This window comes from Typopeltis vanoorti, chromosome 10 (genome assembly GCF_054136105.1).
Source record: "Typopeltis vanoorti isolate ZY-2024b chromosome 10, IOZ_Tvanoo_1.0, whole genome shotgun sequence".
Lineage (NCBI taxonomy): Eukaryota > Metazoa > Arthropoda > Arachnida > Uropygi > Thelyphonidae > Typopeltis > Typopeltis vanoorti.
The window spans coordinates 10,418,095-10,439,040 of NC_143558.1; the positions used below are offsets into that span (position 1 = coordinate 10,418,095).

General features: G+C 36.3%; 1 protein-coding gene across 1 annotated transcript in view; it reads left to right on the forward strand.

Annotated features, from left to right (window-relative positions):
* Positions 1–20,946, forward strand: part of LOC150102169 (serine/threonine-protein kinase D1-like) — a 250,179-nt gene that overhangs the window by 80,506 nt on the left and 148,727 nt on the right. The window contains exon 7 of the mRNA XM_090399630.1: positions 10,111–10,188. Coding sequence (XP_090255756.1) covers positions 10,111–10,188 — 78 coding nt within the window. The remainder of the gene's footprint in view (positions 1–10,110; positions 10,189–20,946) is intronic.

Consider the following 20,946-nt stretch of genomic DNA (forward strand, 5'->3'; position numbering starts at 1 on the left):
CACAGCATCCACCACAGACTCAGGGAGCGCATTCCACTCATTCACTACTCTAAAAGTAAAGAACCCAGCTCTAACACCTTTACTAACCACACTTTTGCCCAGTTTCCATGGATGTCCCCTAGTCCTCCCACAACCAGCCCTGTTCTCAAAAATATCTTCTGAATTAATTTTATAGAAACCCTTCAGTAATTTGAATGTCTCAATCATATCTTCCCTCCTCTGCCTATCAACCAATTTTTGCAACCCACAAATCCTCAACCTGTTCTCATACGGTTCATTCCACAGACCTGCTATCATCTTGGTCACTCGCCTCTGGATCCTCTCAACATCCTCCCCATCAAGAAGAAACCTAGGTGACCAAATCTGAGCACAGTAGTCTAGATGGGGTCTTATCAAGGCTCGATACAGAGGAACAATAACCTGCTTGTCTCTGCTTGTCAACGTATTCTTCAGCAACCAAGTGATTTGATGAGCTGTTTTGGTCACTTTTGCAATGTGTCCCCTAAATTTCAATTCCTTATCTACCAACACTCCTAAATCTCGTGCCTCATCAATTTCCTGGAGCACGGTTCCACCAATGCAGTAAACTGCCGCCAATCTTTTCACCCCAAAATGCATAACCTTACATTTTGCCACATTAAACTGACATCCATTCTCCTTAGCCCAGACCTCCAATCTATCCAAATCATCCTGCAAAATTTTGACGTCATCTGCATTCACTATTGCCCTACCCAACTTCGCATCATCCGCAAACAAATGAACTGTTCCTCTCAGATCATTTCCTATATCATTTATGAACAAATTAAACAGCAGTGGTCCAAGAACAGATCCTTGTGGCACACCACTAGTCACAGGCCGTCTTGTGGACTCTACTCCCGAGTAAACCACTCTCTGATATCTCTCCGTCAACCACCCTCCTATCCATCTCACCAACCCTATGTCCATTCCCATATGCTGCAATTTACTGATTAGAATTCCATGTGGAATCCTGTCAAAGGCCTTGGCAAGGTCCAGTAGAATCACCGTAAACCCATTACCCTTATCCAGTTCAGCCGTCACTGTGTTATAATACGTGAGCAAGTTACTGAGGCATGACCTACCCTTCACAAAACCATGCTGTCCCCGATACAGTATCCCATTTTCTTCTATCCAATCTTGTATTTTCCTCTTGACTATTTTCTCTAAGACCTTGACAATGATTCCTGATATGCTAATCGGTCGGTAATTCACAACAGCAGTCCTGGAACCACCTTTATGCAGTGGAACTATTTTCCCCTCTTTCCACCCGCTCGGGACTAACCCAGACCCGAGACTCAAATTAAACAAAATGGTCAAGGGTACTGACAATTCTTTAGCTGCTTCTCGTACAACACGACTTGCATTAATCACAGTGCTAAATTTTGTTTTTTTTTACATCTGCCTTGGATAACATAATAAATACATTTGGTACTATCATTAAGTCAAGTTGGGACTAGCAGACTTTGCATTGGATCCCCAGAGGATCAAATGGAAGAAAGCAAAAGTGCCACACAGAAGTCATAAGTCAGAGAGTTTGTTTTTCAAAATAGCAGCAGCTTTAAAACATTCTCCAAACCTCAACAAGTATGACTGTATCAATTTACCAAAAATCTGGGAGGCAGTTGTTTTAAGATGAAATTAATACTTGATTTTTCTCTCTCTTTATCTAACAATTGATGATGCCAATTAGGAATTTTATTGCTTGTGTGGTTCATTACAATTTTTTAAAATTAGTTCCACTTTTATATCAAACTGTTACTGTTCGTGTACTGTGACACTGCTTTGTGCTCTGAAGATGCTTGATATAATATCAGTGAAATATTTGCAATTAAAATAAATAAATATTAATTATTTTCTTAATTAATCTGTGTTTTGAATTAATACCATTAAATAAATTAACATGAACTGCCAACGCATAAGCCTTTCTACTCAAGAGAAGATACTCTTGCACATGACATCCATGCAGAGAGAAACCAGTCTCCTTGCAACTCACCACTATGCAGACTCTCTCTCCAGCTATGACCTGGCAGAGTGCATGGCTGTGGGATTATGCATCACTTAACCAGGAAGCCTCCTGACTTGTTGCTGACAGGTTCAGACATGTGCATTAACTGGCAGCTGGCCTGCAGCACCACCATTTTAACTGATGTACCTTGAAATAGTGGAGGTTAATGGTCTATAAGTATGCTTAGCATGACCTTGAAGGGTATCACTTGCACTGCACAGTGAGGGGGGGGGGGGGACACAGAAACCAGAATCCCTGCTCTGGAGACCAAACTAGCATTTGCCACTTCAGACCTCCAGTAATTCAGGAGTTGGCATTTCACCAAACGATAAAGGATATCTTTCATCTAGTTTCTAGTTGGCATTTCCTCCAACTAGGAAGGTATCCCTCTAGTGAGAATACTCTCTGGTGTTGCCAGAGTCTCTTTTGTGGAAACAGGCCACACCAAAGGAAGTCAGGGTTGATTCGACAGGGACAGACTGTATTTTGCACATCCCTGTCACCTTATTATTTAGAAGAATCCCTTGTTTTGGTCTTTCTTAGTCTCAGTAAAAAAATATGTTGACATGGTATTTCTGTAATTGCTCCACATTCTTGTAATAGCTCCATATTCTTACCCAAAAATGTGTCTACCACTAGGTGACTTTTGACTGTTTGCCTTATGAAAACAGCAAAGGCATTGCATGACCAGCTGAAGCGGCCAGCTTACAAATATCTGATTATCTTGTACAATCGTAATTTATGTGTAATGTAATTTCAGCCAGTACAGGATAGTTTTTTCATCTCAGTTTGAAATTGCCAGCCCGTCATCATTCATTTGGTATCAAAAGTGGATATCTATTAACAGGTTATACTAAGAAAGTGAGGGGTGGGGAGTGTTTTCCTTTTTATGACCTAAAGTTGCTCTTGTCAGTAATGTGTTTTGCACTTAGTGCTTTTAATTTCTAGTACAGTAGCGAACAAATAAATCTGAACAAGCTGAATTTTTGTCAAAATAGCAGCAGCTTTAAAACATTCTCCAAACCTCAACAAGTATGACTGTATCAATTTACCAAAAATCTGGGAGGCAGATTTTTGGTAAATTGATACAGCCATACTTGTTGAGGTTTGGAGACAAACCATTTTCCTTTTGGTTTGTTTTTTGTTTCAGTTCGCAATAGTTTTGGTTTTAGTACATTATTTTGATTAAGTGCTGCCTGTTTTAACTGTTTCTACCATGTTTATTAATGGTGTTGTGCATTTTTAATAGTGTAAACAAGTTGACATTCGTAGTGTTTCATTCATTTTGTGTAGCTATAAAATGGATACATCTCCAAGAAAGTGTTCATAAATATGTACTCTTTCTCAGCACACATCTGTGACTCAAAGACACATTGCCAGTGAGTGTGGTGTTGGTTAGAGTACTATTAATGCAATTTTAAAGAGGTTTTAGGGAGACAGGTATCTTTTCTCCTGAGAAAAGAAAATGTGGATGAAAAGGAAAACTTTGCTTACTCAGGATTGTTGACTAGTTAGGAAAAGCAAAATGAATCCAAGATTGCCTGTGGTAGACTTAGAGACTTGGCAGCTAGTGGAATTAATGTTTCTCTGACATGACAGTCCAATGAAGATTGTTGGAAGCAGGAGGGACTGTCCACAAACCAAAAAAGAAAAACTGTTGATGAAAGCTATGCAGAAAAAGAGTCTTTAATGGGCAAAAGTGTACAAAGATTGGACCATTGAGAAGTGGAAGAGAGTCATATTCTCAGATGAGAGCCATTTCTTTGTCCAAGGAGAGCAAGTACCCTATGTTTGCAAATCAGCAGCTGAGAAGACTTCTCCTTCCCATCTTCAATAAACACCCAGCTAAAAAGATGTTCTGGGATTGTTTATCATGATGGTCCATGATCACTTGTGCTTGTCGACAGTATGATGAAAAGTGACCATTACATAAAATTGTTGGAGAAAAGAGTAGTGTCCACAAATCCAGAAATACAAAGAACTCATCTTCCAACAGAATCTCACTCTGTGCCACACCACCAAAAAAAAAAAAAAAAGTGAGAGTTCCTCAAAAATCACAACATCCAATTGCTTCAGTGACCAGGTAACTTTCTTGACATCAACCCAATAGAAAATATGTGATAAAGAGATATGGAAAATTAAGTTGTGATACAGAGGATAGTTTAATACAATCCATTATAAAAGTATGTTTTCGAGATGTAGAAATAAGAAAAATGTGTTCTACGTTGGTAGAGCCCATGCGTAAGCAAATTAATGAACTTATTAGGAACAGAGGAGCACATATAAATTATTAGGTAAAGTTGGAGTTTAATTTTTGTACTTATTTTCTTTCGCAATTAACATTTTTCTTTAAAATGTGAGTGTTCAGATTAATTTGTTTGCTACTGTATGTGATTCATTGCTTAACATTATACATCTCTTGCTGAATGTTTACTTGACCAAGTAGACAATGAAATTCAGTGTTCAAGAACAGTCACTATTTCCTGATATCTGTTTCATAATGCGGTGCCTGGGATATTGGATTTTGGATTAGTCCAGTAATGCAGTCTGGGGATTTGGTAGCAAGAATGGATCGCATCCACCTAATTTGTTTCATTCTGCACCCATCTCCCTTCCCATCTCTGAGAATCACACCATATATGGTGTGATTATAACATATGTATATGTTATAATCATTGTTTAAAATATGAGTGCCCTGAATACTGTACGTTTTTAAAAAATAAATTCCCAGAGTTTTGACTGAAATCTTATAATTTTTTTTCTCCAGCAAATTACCCAGTGATATCAGTTTGATAACATTCAAATACTCACAAGAGTGGAATTTAAAAAGGTTCTGCTGTAATGTATGGTTAATTATATTAGCTAGTTACCCTTTGAAAAGTCTTCAAAATTCATTCAGAGTAACTGAATTTTAAGTAGTATGTTGGTTACTTGTCATTGATTTCATTTTTACGTGTATGAAACCACCACCACCACCATCATCATCATCATCATCATCATCAAATTCCTGCCATGTACCCTCAAGGGGTGTACAGGATATGACAGTACTACATGAAAAAATTACATCATTACTAACTTCCTATCTACAATTTTCCTCCAAATCAGTCTGTTACTTGTCAAGACTCCAACATTATCAGATCTTATATTTCTATCGTCTAACGCACTTTGTACCGTATCAATCCACCTATATCTTGGTCTTCCTCTGGGTCGTTTTCCTGCCAACCTGGCAGAGAACACTTGTTTTGCTAATCTTTCCTCTCCCATTCTATTTAAGTGACCATACCACCTGAGATTAGCTCTGCTAATGCATTCCTGGATGCTGACAATGTCAAGTTCTTTCCTAATATCCTCATTTTTAATATGATATTGCCATTGATGCCATCTGTTCACGCCTCTAATCTTTCTCAGGACTCTCATATCTGCAGTCTCTAGTCTTTGGTCAAGTGTTTTACTTCTGACCCAGCTCTCAGATCCATAAGTTAAAACTGGTTTGAACACTGTCTTGTATACAGCTAATTTAGTGTTCCGACTAATTTCTCTCTTATTCCATATGAATTTATTCAATTGACTTCCCACCATACCAGCTTTGCTGATTCTGTTGTCTATTTCTGTATTTAATTTACCATCTTCAGTAAAAATTGTGCCTAAGTAACTGAAATGTTTTACTTGTTCCACAGGTTCTCCATTCATAACACAGTTGACATTTTCAATGATTCTGCCTATTTTCATTGTCTTTGTCTTTTTATTGCTGACCTTCATACCATATCTATTACAACAGCTATTCAATTTAGTCAGAGAATCTTGCAGACTTTTAGCGGATTTATTTAGAAGTATAACATCATCCGCATAAAGCAAAGAGCTGACATTAACATCTCCAATTTTGATATCAGGCTTAATACCACTTTCCTTCATAATGTGATCCATATAGATAATGAATAACAGAGGGGATAATGTACATCCTTGTCTCACACCAGATTTAATATTAAACCATCTTCCTGTACTTCCTTCAATTCTAACTGCTGACTTACAACTCAAATAAAGACTAAGTATTGCTTGATATAATGCCCCATTGACACCATATAACTGCAGCGTATTGAATAGCTTCTCTCTTGGCACCTTGTCATATGCCTTTTCCAAATCGACAAAACTTAAATACAGATCTTTGTTATATTCCCATGCTTTCTCGACTATTTGTCGTAAAGTGAAGATCTGATCCTGACAGCCTCTATTTGGCCTGAATCCAGCTTGTTCTTCACCAAGCTTTTCTTCCACAATTCTTCTCAACCGTTTCTCAAGTATACTTGCATAGATCTTGCCAGGAACACTCAGTAGGGAAATACCTCTGTAATTCTCAGATTCAGTTTTATTTCCCTTTTTATATATGGGTACTATGAGAGCTCTACTCCAATCATCGGGAATTCGTCCCTCAGTCCAGGCTTTCTGAACTATGCAGTGCAGCCACTGTAAGACTTTTATACCACCATACTTCAGCATTTCTGGTCGAACATCATCTACTCCTGCTGCCTTTCCACATTTCAAGCCTTTGATGGCTTTTTCTACTTCAAGTATGGGTATTGTATTCCTGACTGCATGCCTGGTCAGTGTTTTTTATCACTGTGCTGTCATCACTGCTTGTTTCATTCAGCAGTTTTTCAAAGTAATTACTCCATACTTCAAGGATATCTTTTTCTCCTGTTTTCATTTCACCTTTATCATCTCTAATTCCTTTTACAGCACTCTTTCCTCCATTCCTAAGCTTCTTCAACAACCTCCAGAATATTTTGCCACCTTCTTGATATTTATTTTCTATATTCTTGCCAAAGTCCTTCCATGACTTTTGTTTAGCTAGTTTTACACACTGTTTAGCTTTCTTACATTTGTCTCTATATTCTGTAAGAGTAAAAGCTGACTTATTTGCCAGGAACTTTTGATATGCTTTCTTCTTTTCCTTCACTGCCTCTTTAACTTCCTGTGTCCACCAGGGAGTTCTGATTTTTTTATTCTTGCACACAACCTCACCACATGCCTCTCTGGCAGAATCAATCAATGTTTTCTTCAGAGTTTGCCACTGAATCTCCAAGGTTTGATTCCTGTTCTCAAACTCTTTCATTTTTTCTTCAATAATATTTCTGTATTTTAGTCTACAGTTCACATCTGAGAGCTGCTCAACTTTTATTCGCTTTAAAACTTTCTTACATGTTATTCTTTTCAATATGAAATTCAATTTTATCTTGCTCAAGACTAAATAGTGATCGCTTCCAATTTCAAATCCTCTGTACACTCTGGTGTCCTGCACCAGGGAGAAAACATCACTATCAACAATAACATAGTCAATGAGACTTTTCTTATTCCTAGCCTCTTCTCTCCATGTGAATTTGTGCACATTTTTATGTTGGAACATGGTGTTAGTAATAACCAGTCCATGTCCTGAGCAGAAATCCAACAGATATTTGCCATTATTATTAGCTTTGCTCTTTTCTCCAAATTTTCCCAAAATATTTCTGTATGTCTCGCAATCATTTCCTACTCTGCTATTTAGATCCCCAACAAGGACCAACTTTTCCTTTTTCATTGTGTCAGTTGCTTTTTCTAAATCGTCAAAAAATTCCTCCACTTCTACCTTAGTAGAACCTTCTGTGGGACCATAGGCACAAATAAGTCTCATTGTCCAGCTCCCCATTCTCATATTTGTCCACATTACTCTACTTGAGACTGACTGCCATTCAAGAAGATTAGCCTCGTATTTTGTGTTGAATACTATGGCTACTCCTTCTTTTCCTTGATTGTCATTGCCTGAATATAACATTTTGTATTTATTGCTCAGAAAGATCTCACCAGTTTTGGTCTTTTTTGTTTCAGTCACCCCTATTATGTCGATCTGGTACTTATCTAATTCCTCAGCTAGCTCCATTTCTTTGCCATTCAGGCTTCTTACGTTGATAGTACCGATCTTTAACTCTGGTGATGTTGAGTTGGGGTTTGTTTTCAGATTTGTTCCAGTAGCTGACTTTTCGCTGTTCGCCCTGGTTCCCTGGCGAAAACAACGGGGGCCTTGTTTAACTGGGTGAAGCCCCAGCCGGCATGAAATTTTGTCATGTTGTACCATCATTTTTTATTTTGGTTTAACCAATAAGAATACAATTTGGTCGGCTAAATCCCAAATTGCCATGTATGAAACCATAACAAATATATTTTTTGTGTACATGTAAGGTTTTATTTAACGTTTTTTTTAACTTTGTATGAAGAAGATGTTATACTCTTAAATAAATTCAGTACAAGTCTTCAATCCTGAACTAAATTGAATAACTGCTATAACAAACTCGACATGAAAAATCTACTGTATCTTGAATGAAGAACCTATAGAACAAACAAAATATTTAAACTATTCGGACAGAATTTTTAGAGAAGATAAAAGAAAAATTCGAGTATGAAAGTAGCTGTATATGAATCCTTTCCTTTAGTGAAAACAGAAACATGCATCTTTAGTTTACCATAGTGATTGCATCACTCGTGCATCAAATCTCCATGAATTATCAGAATCCTTTCATTTAATATTACACAGTGATCAGCATTCACTTCAGACAAATTATCGAGAATACAACCATGTTAGAATTAATTACTTTAATTTCCCAACAGTAATCATCTGGAGTATACACACACATATATACAGAGACTATGGAACATAAATGGCACATTAAATATAATAACTATGGTAAATCCAGTCTTTCTGATTATGTCCTGAATACTGTACATAGAATTGACTGGAAAGGCACCTGTTGTTTACATCACAGCAAAACATGGTATGAACATAAATTTAAGGAAGTCTATGAAATTTTTATATACTACCCTAATCTTAACAATAATGATGGTCTAAAAATCCCAAGAATATGGAAGGCACATATTCTACCCACATAACCTTTATGTCTAAGAGTTAATTATAAATAGGACTATAAGTAATCCAAGTTCTTAATTCTAATATGACAATGCTCACGTTAAATTAGGACACTACTTTTGCTGTAATAAAACTATCTGTATATCTGATGATGTTATAAATAGAATATAGCTTTGATGTAAGTTTTTTTTTTCAACTAGGGGTCAGGCCAGTAGAATAATGGTTGATCAAATAATTTCTCTCTTTGGCATATTGTTTGAAATATAATATAGCTTGTCTTGTGTGTGTGTGTGTGTGTGTGTGTGTGTGTGTGTGTGTGTGTGTGTGTGTAATCCAGATGATGACCTTAATATGAAGATCGAAATGTCAGGAAATTAAAGTAATTAATTCTAACACAGTTATAGTCTCCATAGTTTGTCTGGAATGGGTAGCTGTATATGAGATAGTGTTTAAACCAGTTTTAACTTGTAAATCTGAGCCAGATTAAAAATGAGTTGATGAAAGGCAAGAGTTCACATGTATGCGAGTTCATTTAACTCATACAGGAAAAAAGAAACAGAGAAATACCAAGACCTAGGTGAATTGATGCATTTAGGTGCCTTATAAAACTGATGAGATCTGATGATATTATAGTCTTGTCAGGTAACAGACTAATTTGAAGGAAATAATGAAATACTATGAGTTGGCTTTGAAAAGAATTATAAAACTGGAGAAAATCTCATGTAAATAACTTTATTAGTGTAGAATATTTTCCTAAGTATTATAGGCATCAGTACAAAGTCACAGAATGACAATTAAACATTAACAGACAATTCTAAAAAATGCCACCTAAGTAGCTAATGTAAGATAATTATAAACTAAAAGATCAAATTATTGACCTTTTATAGTTATCGTATTAGAATATCAATTACACTGCCAGTTAATATTTAATCATCATTCTGTGATCTTGTACTGATGATGCCTATGACTTAAGCAAATATTTTACACTGATAAAGTTATTTACATGAGTTTTCCCCTTGTTTTATAATCCTTTTCATTTGGAGGAAAACTGTCAATGGGAAGTTAGTATTATATGGAAAATTTACATTATTACTATCATTGCATCCTGTATGTACCTTGAGGGTACATACTAGGAATTTGATTTATGTATTACTTTTTTTTTTGTCAATTTAAACTTTATATTTTATTACTTTAGATTGTAAATTTAATGTTCATAAGAGATGCTTGGAGAAAGTTCCCATGGACTGCACTGGGGAGGCTCCAAAAGAGTGGAGTAAGTATCTTTTGGTTTGAATTCTTATATATCAGCATATATATAATTAATAACTGAAGCATTATTCTGTATATGAAAATAATTATTTGCTTACACTATATCAAAGGCATTACAAGATTAAATTCCTTATAGCTTTTTAACATTACATTATTTTGTGTAATATAAACACATGAGAGGAAGAGAAAGAAAGAGCTCTTTTTACCTGCCCCCCCCAACATATGCTTTTCTCTTTCCTATCCGAGTGTTTGTTTCTGCCACTCAACTAGAAAAGAAACTTTTCTAGTTTTTGAGTAACCACATTATCCTTCATCATTTTCAGCAAAATTCTAAGCTGCTGATCATTTATGACCAGCATTAACTAACTTGCATTTTGATGTAATATGACCACAACACTTCGACAAATGTTATTCACCTAAGTAATTGATATTTGCATTATGTGGTCAATAATTTTCATTGCCTAATGTTGCACCCTTCTTATTGAAAACCTGAAGTGGCATAAAAGAACCATAATCCATAAATTGTATATCCAAAGACAAATATGATTAGTTTCAGGTCTCCACCTCATGATTAGAATTATATACAACACAATTAAAAGATGTTTATATACTGAGAATAAACTGTCATTCAAAAAAAAAAAAAAAAATTATACCTATTTTGGTAAAATACAACAATTAGACTTATGGTCATAAAGCAAACGTAGCCATCATTGTTTTTTCTGGCTGACTTCATATCCCATATCTGCTAAGTTAAACTGTCTTATAAAGCAGACCACTTTCGGTTGAGCATTATTTGAATCTTGGTTCTTAATGCACTGTGTAAATTATTTCTGAAGTTTCCTTGGCCTTATGATTGTAACTATTATGTGTCATACAGAATTTTGCTTGCAGGTAACATCAGTTCTCCTTGGTTGTGAAGAAGGCCTTTCTAATATGTTTACCCACATGGATTTCTCCAGAGTAATTTTTCTGTACATAACAAATTCCACAAGTACAGTATATCTTGTAAACTCCTGTTTTTCTATAACTGGCTCAAAGAATTCAAGGCCAGTTAACTTAATACTTTCTTCTTCTTCGAAGAATAAATAAGATAGGAATCAAATGGGTGTGTAATCTTATCAAGCACGAGATACTTAAGAAAAGGATGATGTGGAAGGAATACTATGAGCATAAGGTTGATGTTCATTATGAAAATCATAAGCAGCAAGCCAGAATAGTCATAGCTGTTTAAAGGATAAGTCTGAGTATGAAAAGAAACTAGCTCTGCAAGCTAAAGATAACCCCAAAGGATTCTATTAATTTGCTGCAAGTATAACAAAGAATGAATATGAAGGAATAACTCTACTGAATGCAGGTGGTGTGAGGGTGACAGATGCAGAAGAGGTTGTTCAACTAAGGAGTCTCATTTTGCTAAAAGCTATTAACCTATATGCAACATTGAGTTCACTGCTACTTCTTCACTGGATGAAGTAACTCAGGTGTATGAGGAGGAGATATTAGGTCTAATAGGGATATTAGCAATAGGGACTGGTGGGATATCAGCACGGATGCTAAAAGAGTGTTAGCTGAACTGACTATTCCTTTAACCTGGTTATATACTTTAAATCTCAGAACAGGGAAGATTCCACAGGAGTGGAAAGAATGTATGGCAATCTCATTGTACCAAAGTGGTTAAAAGGTCAATGTATCCAGTTATCGACCAATCAATACCTCAGGAGTGGTGGTAAAAATTGTGGAAAAAATAGTTAGTGCTTCCAGAAAGAGTTGACAGTGAACAGCATGGGTTTACTAAGGGAAGGTCATTTTTTTTTTTTTTACAACTTACTCACATTCTGTAATCATATTACCATTGAGCTAGACTAAGGGAATAAATACACCATGATACTTTTGGATTTTGCTAAGGGCTTCTGACAGAATACAGCATGGAAGACTGTTGCATAAACTTCGAGAATATTGGTTTGGATTATAAAATATTCGTGTGGATATGAGTCTGTAAGACTTAAGATAACCAGTGGTGTACCACGCGGATCAGTCCTTGGTCTGCTATTATTCAATCTGTACATTAAAGATTGGGAAGAATTTGACAGGTGACATACAGCTACTCTGATGATGCAAAGATAGGTCATGTTTGTATCAGGAATGTGACTGATATGCAGTACTTGCAGACTGGAGACATTAGCAAACAGGATAAAGAGGGGTGATATGAATGAGATTTACAAACTTCTGAAAGAGTCATACAGGATTTCAGTTGATGAAATTATTCATTTTATGGGGGGGGGGATGATATGAGGGCATCCTTGGAAGCCGATAATGAATGCTGCTAAGAAGGGACTGAGATCTCAATTTTTCTCTCATAGTGGTGTGTGATTGGAATGGATTGCTATTGGATGTTGTGTGTACAAGCAGTGTGAATGAATTCAAGAACAAGTATGATAGCTGGTGCATGTAATATGTGGCCTCTCTCAATGGGTCCTTGACTCTTTGGGGGTCTCTCTTAATAATAAAACTTCAGAACACTCACTTACCATGAGATCTTACATAGATCTCATGATCTGAGTCTCAAATGACATCTGAAAGGCATTTGATCGGATTGGGCACAGGAGCCTACTCACCAAACTGCCATCCTATGGTCTGCCTTTCTCACTCTGCAACTGGATCGCCAATTTTCTCACTGGTCGCTCACTACGTTTCATGCTGGGCGGTTTACTCTTCTCAGATTTCCCCACCAATGCAGGAATACCCCAGGGTTCTGTTCTTTCGCCCATTCTCTTCCTCTTGTATATAAACGACCTACTCTCACAGACTTCCAATCCTATCCATAACTTTACCAATGACAGCCTCCATATCTCGTTTTCATTCGACAAACCTGTTAGTGCTCAAGATCTACTACAACCTGGGACCTGAATTCAGATCTCCTAGCTATATCCCAATGGGACAATATCCTTGTAAACTTCAATGCCACCAAAACCCAGTTCTGTCTGATCTCTCTCATAAGAAAGAGCTCGCATCCTCCTCCCCCCTTACCTTCAGTAATACTGAGATATCCAAACATGATCAGATTTCTTTTCTTGGACTGACTTTCACCTCTGATCTTCCTCGGCACAACCATATTTCAACTATAGCTTCTGCAGCTGCCCAAAAGCTTGGTATACCTTTTTGCACAAGATGCTACCTCACACCTTCACAGCTGCTAACTCTATACAAAGCCCAAATCTGTCCAGCTATGGAATACTGTTTACATATTTGGGGTAGTGCACCAAAATTCTCTCTAAGATTGGTCGATTCTATCCAGCTAATTAACGATTCCTCTCTCACAAATCCACTTCAATCCTTCTCTCACAGACGTGAGAACAGGATTGAAGTTTTTGCCTCTTCTACAGATACTTTCATACTTGAATTGGCCACTATTAATAACTTCACTCTCCTCCAAAATCATTAAAACAAGAGCCACTGCTAACCAACACCCTTTGTCAGTCCACCTTCAAACTCACCGAACCAACTTCGCTACCTCCTCTTTTATTCCATCTACTTCTGTCCTTTGGAACCGTTTCTCTAACTCTGCCTTCCCCAGAAATTACAACCCTCAGCTGTTCAAGCAAAATGTAAACAGACTCTTCCTTTCTTCTATTCCTCTTGCCCACATATAGCATTAGTGTGCTATGGGTCTTTTGTCCTTTCATGTGTAGATCAGATTAAAAAAAAAAGAATAAATAAAAAATACATGACCAATGCTAGTAAAGCAATTCAAGAATGAGGAGCTGACTCTGTCCTTTCAAACTGTAGTTTCCATTACCTGTTAATAAAAGAGGGAAGCCTAGTTTTCCTAAGCTGGCAGTCCACCACTAGGGTTATTCTAGTGGTGGATTGCCAACTTAGGAAAACTATTGTCAGTCCGATAACTTGACTATAGGGAAATAAATATTACTTTTAAGTCATTAAGAATTCTAAACGGAGTGGAAACATGGTAAAAGACCACAAATTCGAAAAAGTTAAGACATTTTGGTAAGAAAAGTGTAGTGAAATATGCCATATGCTACAAAGAAGAGGAATTAAATAAAATTTTAAACGTGGAAAATATAGAAAATGCTGAAAGAAAAGAAATTTAAAGGAACAAAAGAAACAACTAATTATCATATCGTAAGAATGTGATAGTTAGTTGTGAGATAGATAGATAGATAGAATATGATAAGATGAAAGAATATTCTAAGTATGATTAAAATTAATCGAAGCAACTTTAACAGTCGTTGGAGTTTATACATCCGAAGAAGGGAATTTAGAAAACAATGATGACTTTTACAGTTACAAAGAATATATGAAAAAATAAATAAAGCAGATAATATAATTATGGCTGGAAATCTTAATGTCCAAATAGGAATGGAAAAAATTAATAATTTTTCTTGGCATGTGAGGAGAGGGTATGTGTGGAAATACACAACTGATCATGAGAAGGTCAGGAGACGGAGCTTGCAGCTGTAGCATGGAATAAGGAGTTGGGAAGAAAGGAGATCAATGCTGCTTGGATGCTATTGACGAACTGTATATGATAAGTGTGAAATGGATGAATGAAGGCATTATAGAGGCAATATAAGATGAATGGAAATAATCAATACATGAGGAATACAAAACAGGCAAGGAGGTTGGCTCGGTTAGTAAGAGTAGCAAAAGTGCAGTATGAGCAGGAGTTAGCTAATGAAGCCAATATATATATTGTAAAATAGAGTTGAATGACTTAAACCGAGAGTTAGGTAAAAAAGGGGGTTTAATAGGTAAAACACGACTAGTTTCGACTTATAACAGCCTTCATCAGGTGACATTATGAAAGAAAAAAAAAACACTAAACAGTGAAGGTTAAAAAACTATGAACAGCATAGAGAGTCTCTATACATAATTAAAATGAAAACGTAGTTGTATTTAAAGCTGTTCTTTCGTTTGTTGTATTGTTGGGAGAGTGCGTGCTTGCAGCATCACGTGAACGCCAGTACATGATTACAGCTGGATGACTATCTGGGAGGTTGTAGCTCAAGTTATTATTTGGATGTTCAGGGTTGAGGATGATTTCCCTAGAGTCTACAATTTTTCTCTCCAATTCATCATGGCAACGAAAGATGTTAGTAGATCTGTCCCAGTGGACTGTATGACTTGGGTTTTCATCATTAGGATCAGCCAAGAAAAGGATATGGCTTGATAAGGCACTGGCTCTTGTAAGCAATGTCCCTCATGTGTTCCTCTATATGTAATTCAATAGATTTGTCTGTCTGGCCAAAATAAGGAATATCACAATCACACCATATTTTGTACACACCAGGATATTTAAGATGGTAATGACAAGGTTTTGGGTGGCTTATTAAGGAGCGGATTTTTGGAAGTGGAGTGAACAAAGTTCTGATATTGTATTTTTTTAGAACCTTGGCTAATTTTTGTGAAACTGAACTTATGTAAGGAATTGATATGTTGCCTTTAAATGTATTTATTTCTTCTGTGATGACTAGGAGGATTAAGAAGGAATTTTTCAATAATTCTTTCAGAATATCCATTAAGTAAGAAAGTGGTTTTGAGATAGTTGATTTCTTTTTGAAGTTCATTTGGGTCATCAAGAAGAGAGTGAGCTCATGTCCCAAGGTAGAAATTATTGCAAGTTTTTGGGGAGGGAAGTGATGGGACTGACTATGAAGATATCTGTTGGTATATATAGGCTTTCTATACATCGAAATTTTAAGTTTACCAGAAGAGCGGGTCAATTTTACATCTAGAAAAGGCAGGGAATTATCAGTTTCAATTATATATATATATATATATATTATATTACATTGACTCGGTGATTGGATATGTTCATCTTTTTTTGACTGACTGAAACCGAGAAAATAGATAAGTTAATTTAATGGAGCACACAACATGTTTCATCAAAAATGACTTCTTCAGGTGTGGTAACACTTACAGCAAATTAAAAACATAAAAAAACCATAAAAACACTGTGCTATTATAATAACAGAGTTGTGAACTGAAGTTAAGTTTGAATTGTCGTTATAGTCCGTTCTGTAGTTCTGTTGTTGTGCAAATGCGAGCATATGAGATCACGTACGCCAGTACCTAATGGTAGAACTATGCGAGTCAGGCAGACTATAACAAAGATTGCTGTTGATATAAGACAAGTCCAGTGCAATTTCTTTAGATTCAACTATGCGCTGTTCCACTTCATCGTGACAAATATAAACGTTCGATGTTGCATCCCAATCTACTCTTCGTTGGCGGCCTTCGTTGTTTGTGTTCACTGAAAATAAGACGTTACTTGAAGTGCGCTTGCTCTGACTCTATTATATGTAATGTCTCTCTGATGTTCCTCTAGCTGCAGGAGGACTGACTTCTCAGTCTGGCCATAGTATGGTCTCCCGCAATCACATACTACCCTATATACACACCGGGGAACTAAGATGGTTATGAGCCTGTTTTGGGTGGCTTAGAACTGACATTAAATTAACTTGTTACCTATTTTCTCAGTTTCAGTCAGTCAAAAAAAATGAATATATATATATATATATATATATATATATATATATATATTATGGTAGGGTGACATTGATTGGAGAAAATGATATATGGACAACTGCTGCAGCCAATGAGATATTTAATGAGCAGTTCGTTAAGGTCTTTTATCCTTATGAATGTGACATGGAGATTTTGAGAGCAGTGAATGAGGAGAAAGAGAGACCAACCGTGAGTAAGTAAGATGGGGAATTGAGCAGACTTCATGTTAATAAGAATGTGCCAGAGAGTTGACATCTGCCTTGTCATATTTGTTTAATTTGAGTTTTACATTGGGTAAAGTTCCAAAGGAGTGGAAGGAAGGGAAGCTTGTACTGCTTCATAAAAGAGAGAATGCAGAACTTGAACATCAAATATAGGCCAATCAATGCATCAGGTGTTGTGGTTAAAGTATTGGAGAGGCTAGTGAGAACCAGGATTCAGAATTGAGTTGACAACAGTGGTATTATCTTTGATGGAAGCACAGATTTTCTAAATTGAGGTCATGTTTTAGTGTTTTGCTTACTTTTACAATAAAGTGATAGCTGCATTGGATGAGGGAGATGAATACATAGTGGTATACTTAGATTTTACACAGACTTAAAAAAACAAATGAAAACTACTTGGCCCATTCCATATGAACTGGAAATTAATAAAGTTAATAAAATTAATGAAGACAAACCCCACAGCTTTCTCCTGATGTTCCTTTATTACTCCGTGGACAGCTGAAAGCCTAGCCAACTTCAACATTATAACATTCTTTTTGCTTCTGTGCTGCTCAGAAATGTAACTGAGAAACTTCTACTCAAGTTCACCATCATGTGCTGCCATTACAACTTTCCAGCATTTGGCTTGAAATGATGAAGTTCCTTCTTGCATGAAAATTTATTTCACAAAAATTTTCACAAAACTTTCTTGCACAATGGAAGAAAGTTTATTTAATAATTCCACAATGAAGCAGCCAGAATTTATAATAGTTCTTCAATTCTTAAACTTTTATGTGCTGAGGTAAGTTTATATAATTATTCATGTAACAAATTACAACAGTAACTTTTTCTTCCCTCATCATTGACAGCATTTTGTAAACAACATTTGTTTACATATAGTTGACACCAACATCACATTACTTAGACAGCTCATAAAAATTCACAATTAACCTCTAATAACTAATTTTAATGATTTTATTTCACATCTAAGCAAGACTTCAGTAGCTAAAAAACAATAATAACACTTCAAAACATCTTGCTCATGACATACAAATTGACACATATGTTTAACCAACAACTTTACAAATACCATATCATTTGTACCATAGACAGCTGAATGCCTAGCAACCTTTGATAATATTCTTTTTGCTTCCACACATGCTTGGAAATGCAACTGAGAAACTTCTGCACAAGTCCAAAACATTGCTGCTTTCTAACATTGGGCTTGAATCATCACACAGGTTAGATCATCACCTCGTGATTAACTAACCCTTATTAACTTCTTAACTCTAAATTAATTATTTTATTTTCAACTTATGGGATATCTGAATTGTAATACAGATATCCTACACTCAGAAATGGGTTTAAGGCATAGTTCGATCTTTTGCATGAGAGAGGTACAGACCTCCCATGATTGAGTCCTTTGACTCCATGGAGGTCAAGTGTTAATGATAACGAAGGAGGACGCCCACTCAACAACTCTCCATCTCCACTCTTAATATACCAGATACACCAATGGTATCTACTACCTACCACCACCACCATCTCCACTAGTAGTGTTTGGCTGTAAATTGCATGTTCCGAAGGCCGATTTTTCTGTAATGTGTGTGTGTGTGTGTGTGTGTAATGCAGGAATAATAATAATAATTTGTCTCATCTCATCTTCCTTTTACCCTCTTTTACCTTGCGGTGTCGAGGGCTAATTAATCATCTGACCTCAAGCCGTTCACAGGATAAGGTGGTCAGCCCTATGCCCCGGTGTATCCTATGTCTTGAGTTCTCAAGGCCGGTTTCCCTGCTTTGCGAGATGAAAAACCCTACTGTCCATGCCCAAGACTGGCTAATTTGGCTATGGCTGAGGAAGTCCTTCATCTCCTCACGTCTCCAATGGGAATTGAACCTAGGACACTCCTTCCCCAGGCATATGGTTGCGAAGTGCATAGCCACTAGGCCAACCGTGCTCCTGTATAATAAATTCCTTGTTGTAATTGTCTGATTGTCATCACCTAGTGTAAAACCACCACCCTGATTATTGGAGGACTGAAGTGGAAATATGGAAAAAATTCCATATCCACCTATACCTTGCTTACTAGTGGTAGCATGTTAGGTCTCTAGAGCAGAGAAACCAGATTATCTAAACCTTAGTCTACTCATGGTATGTTGTACAGTGTACATTAGCTTTAAAACCCTTCATGACTGGGATTCACATATTTAAAGAAAAATTTTTTTTTTAAATGGAAGTCTTTGTTAAATTTCTTATTTCATGGCACTTTCTTGTTTCTTCAATGATTGTTATGAGTTCCTGGAAAGAGTTTTACCTCCTACAACATCCTATGGTAAGTTTGTTTTACATGTATGTATAAGACAATAGGACCCACTATCTAGCACCAATATACCTTGTCATCACCTTAAGGGACAGAGCATATGCAATATTAAGTGACAAGGAAAAAATAAGGAGCTTGATTATGTGATGATATCCTAATTAAAAATTGTTAAAATACTCTGATTAAATCTTATATCTGGCAGAGAAATGCTTCTAAGATTTGATCCAATTTTATGATCACCAAAGCTACCTGATCTGTGAGGTGCTTATGAAGTATGATGTGATATGATGAGGTGCTTATGAAGTATGTTGGACAGACAGACTTGGAGAAATCTGCGTGGAACTTATTAGAGAAGAGAGTACATTAACCAGGTTTGGCCTTCCACACAATTGGGGAGAAACAGCTATTTTCCAGCCAGCCAAAATGCCATACAATATGTATAATAATGTTCATAAGTTCAAGGAAGCATAAAAAAAACAAATAAATAAATAAATTGTTCATACACACGCACAGGTAATCAGAACTAAGTTTAACCTTTAGTTTCATATGAAAGGCTGCATATCAGCTAAATTGACAGTGATGTGCATGTTTGATATCATATGCATGGTCTAATTATTGACTATTTAGACTTATGTATTGGTTTGAACTAATAAGGTTTAATGGAATAAATACAGAACATATAATTAAACATGCTTTTACTTAGTCTTATATTTTGTCTCAGTCACTGAGACATTATCAGGGAAATAATATTAAGATTGCAAGAAACACACATAAAATTGCACAAAACAACAAGTGGAAAAGAGCAGACCGAATACTTAAAGTCCTATGGGTGGTGCATTCTATGGATGCTATTGGCTAGCCTTTAGTCGTAATGCAGGCTTAAGAATTAAAGTTTTCCAAATCTTAAGAAGTTTTATTCAGCCATATTTATTAAGATTAGGTTGTATTTTTTTTTAAAATCTGCTGCTGATTCTAAAAAAAGTCTTTCAAATTTGTATTTGTTATGGTGAAGCATAGTAGTTTTCTTCTCTTTGATTTTGTGCTAGATATTCATGACATAGTCAGCTAGACCTGAGTGACCACACTTACGGCAGCAGATGTATTTATGTTCTTCTAGGCAGATGTTTGCAGATCTCCTAGTTTGACCATAAATGATAAGTTGTAAGAACAAGGAACTTTGTAAACATCTGGAACAGAGAGAAGGACAAGAGTCCTTGGGAGAGCAGATAAGGGCAGCCAGTTTCTGATGAAGTTGGAATGCAGTGCAGAGATTGTACTTTTTTAGAGTTGCTATTTTTTCCATGTATATCACTGTTCAGTGATAGCATTACTATAGTCACCATATTGAGAGTGATGTGAGGAACAATTAATTTGTTAATCTTTTTGAAATTGTAACCATTGGACAAGATGGTCTGCAAATAAAAGAGAGTTCAGCTGTATGTTCGGTCTAGGTCAAACAGAGATTTGGAGGCCTTTAACAAGAGTTTGATAACACCATATTATTGAGAGGGGGGGGGTTGTGTATTTATCTACCTGTGTGGGTGAGTTTTTTGTAAACTGAGAAAGAAAGGGTGCCATTGGGAAGATGTGTGATTAGAGTATCTAGAGAAAAGGCAGGCTATTATTATTTTCTTTTCTATAGTGAACTTGATTATAGTGTGCTGCTTGTTGAGATGGAGGAAGGAGCCTAATGTGTCTGAGCCATGTAGCCAA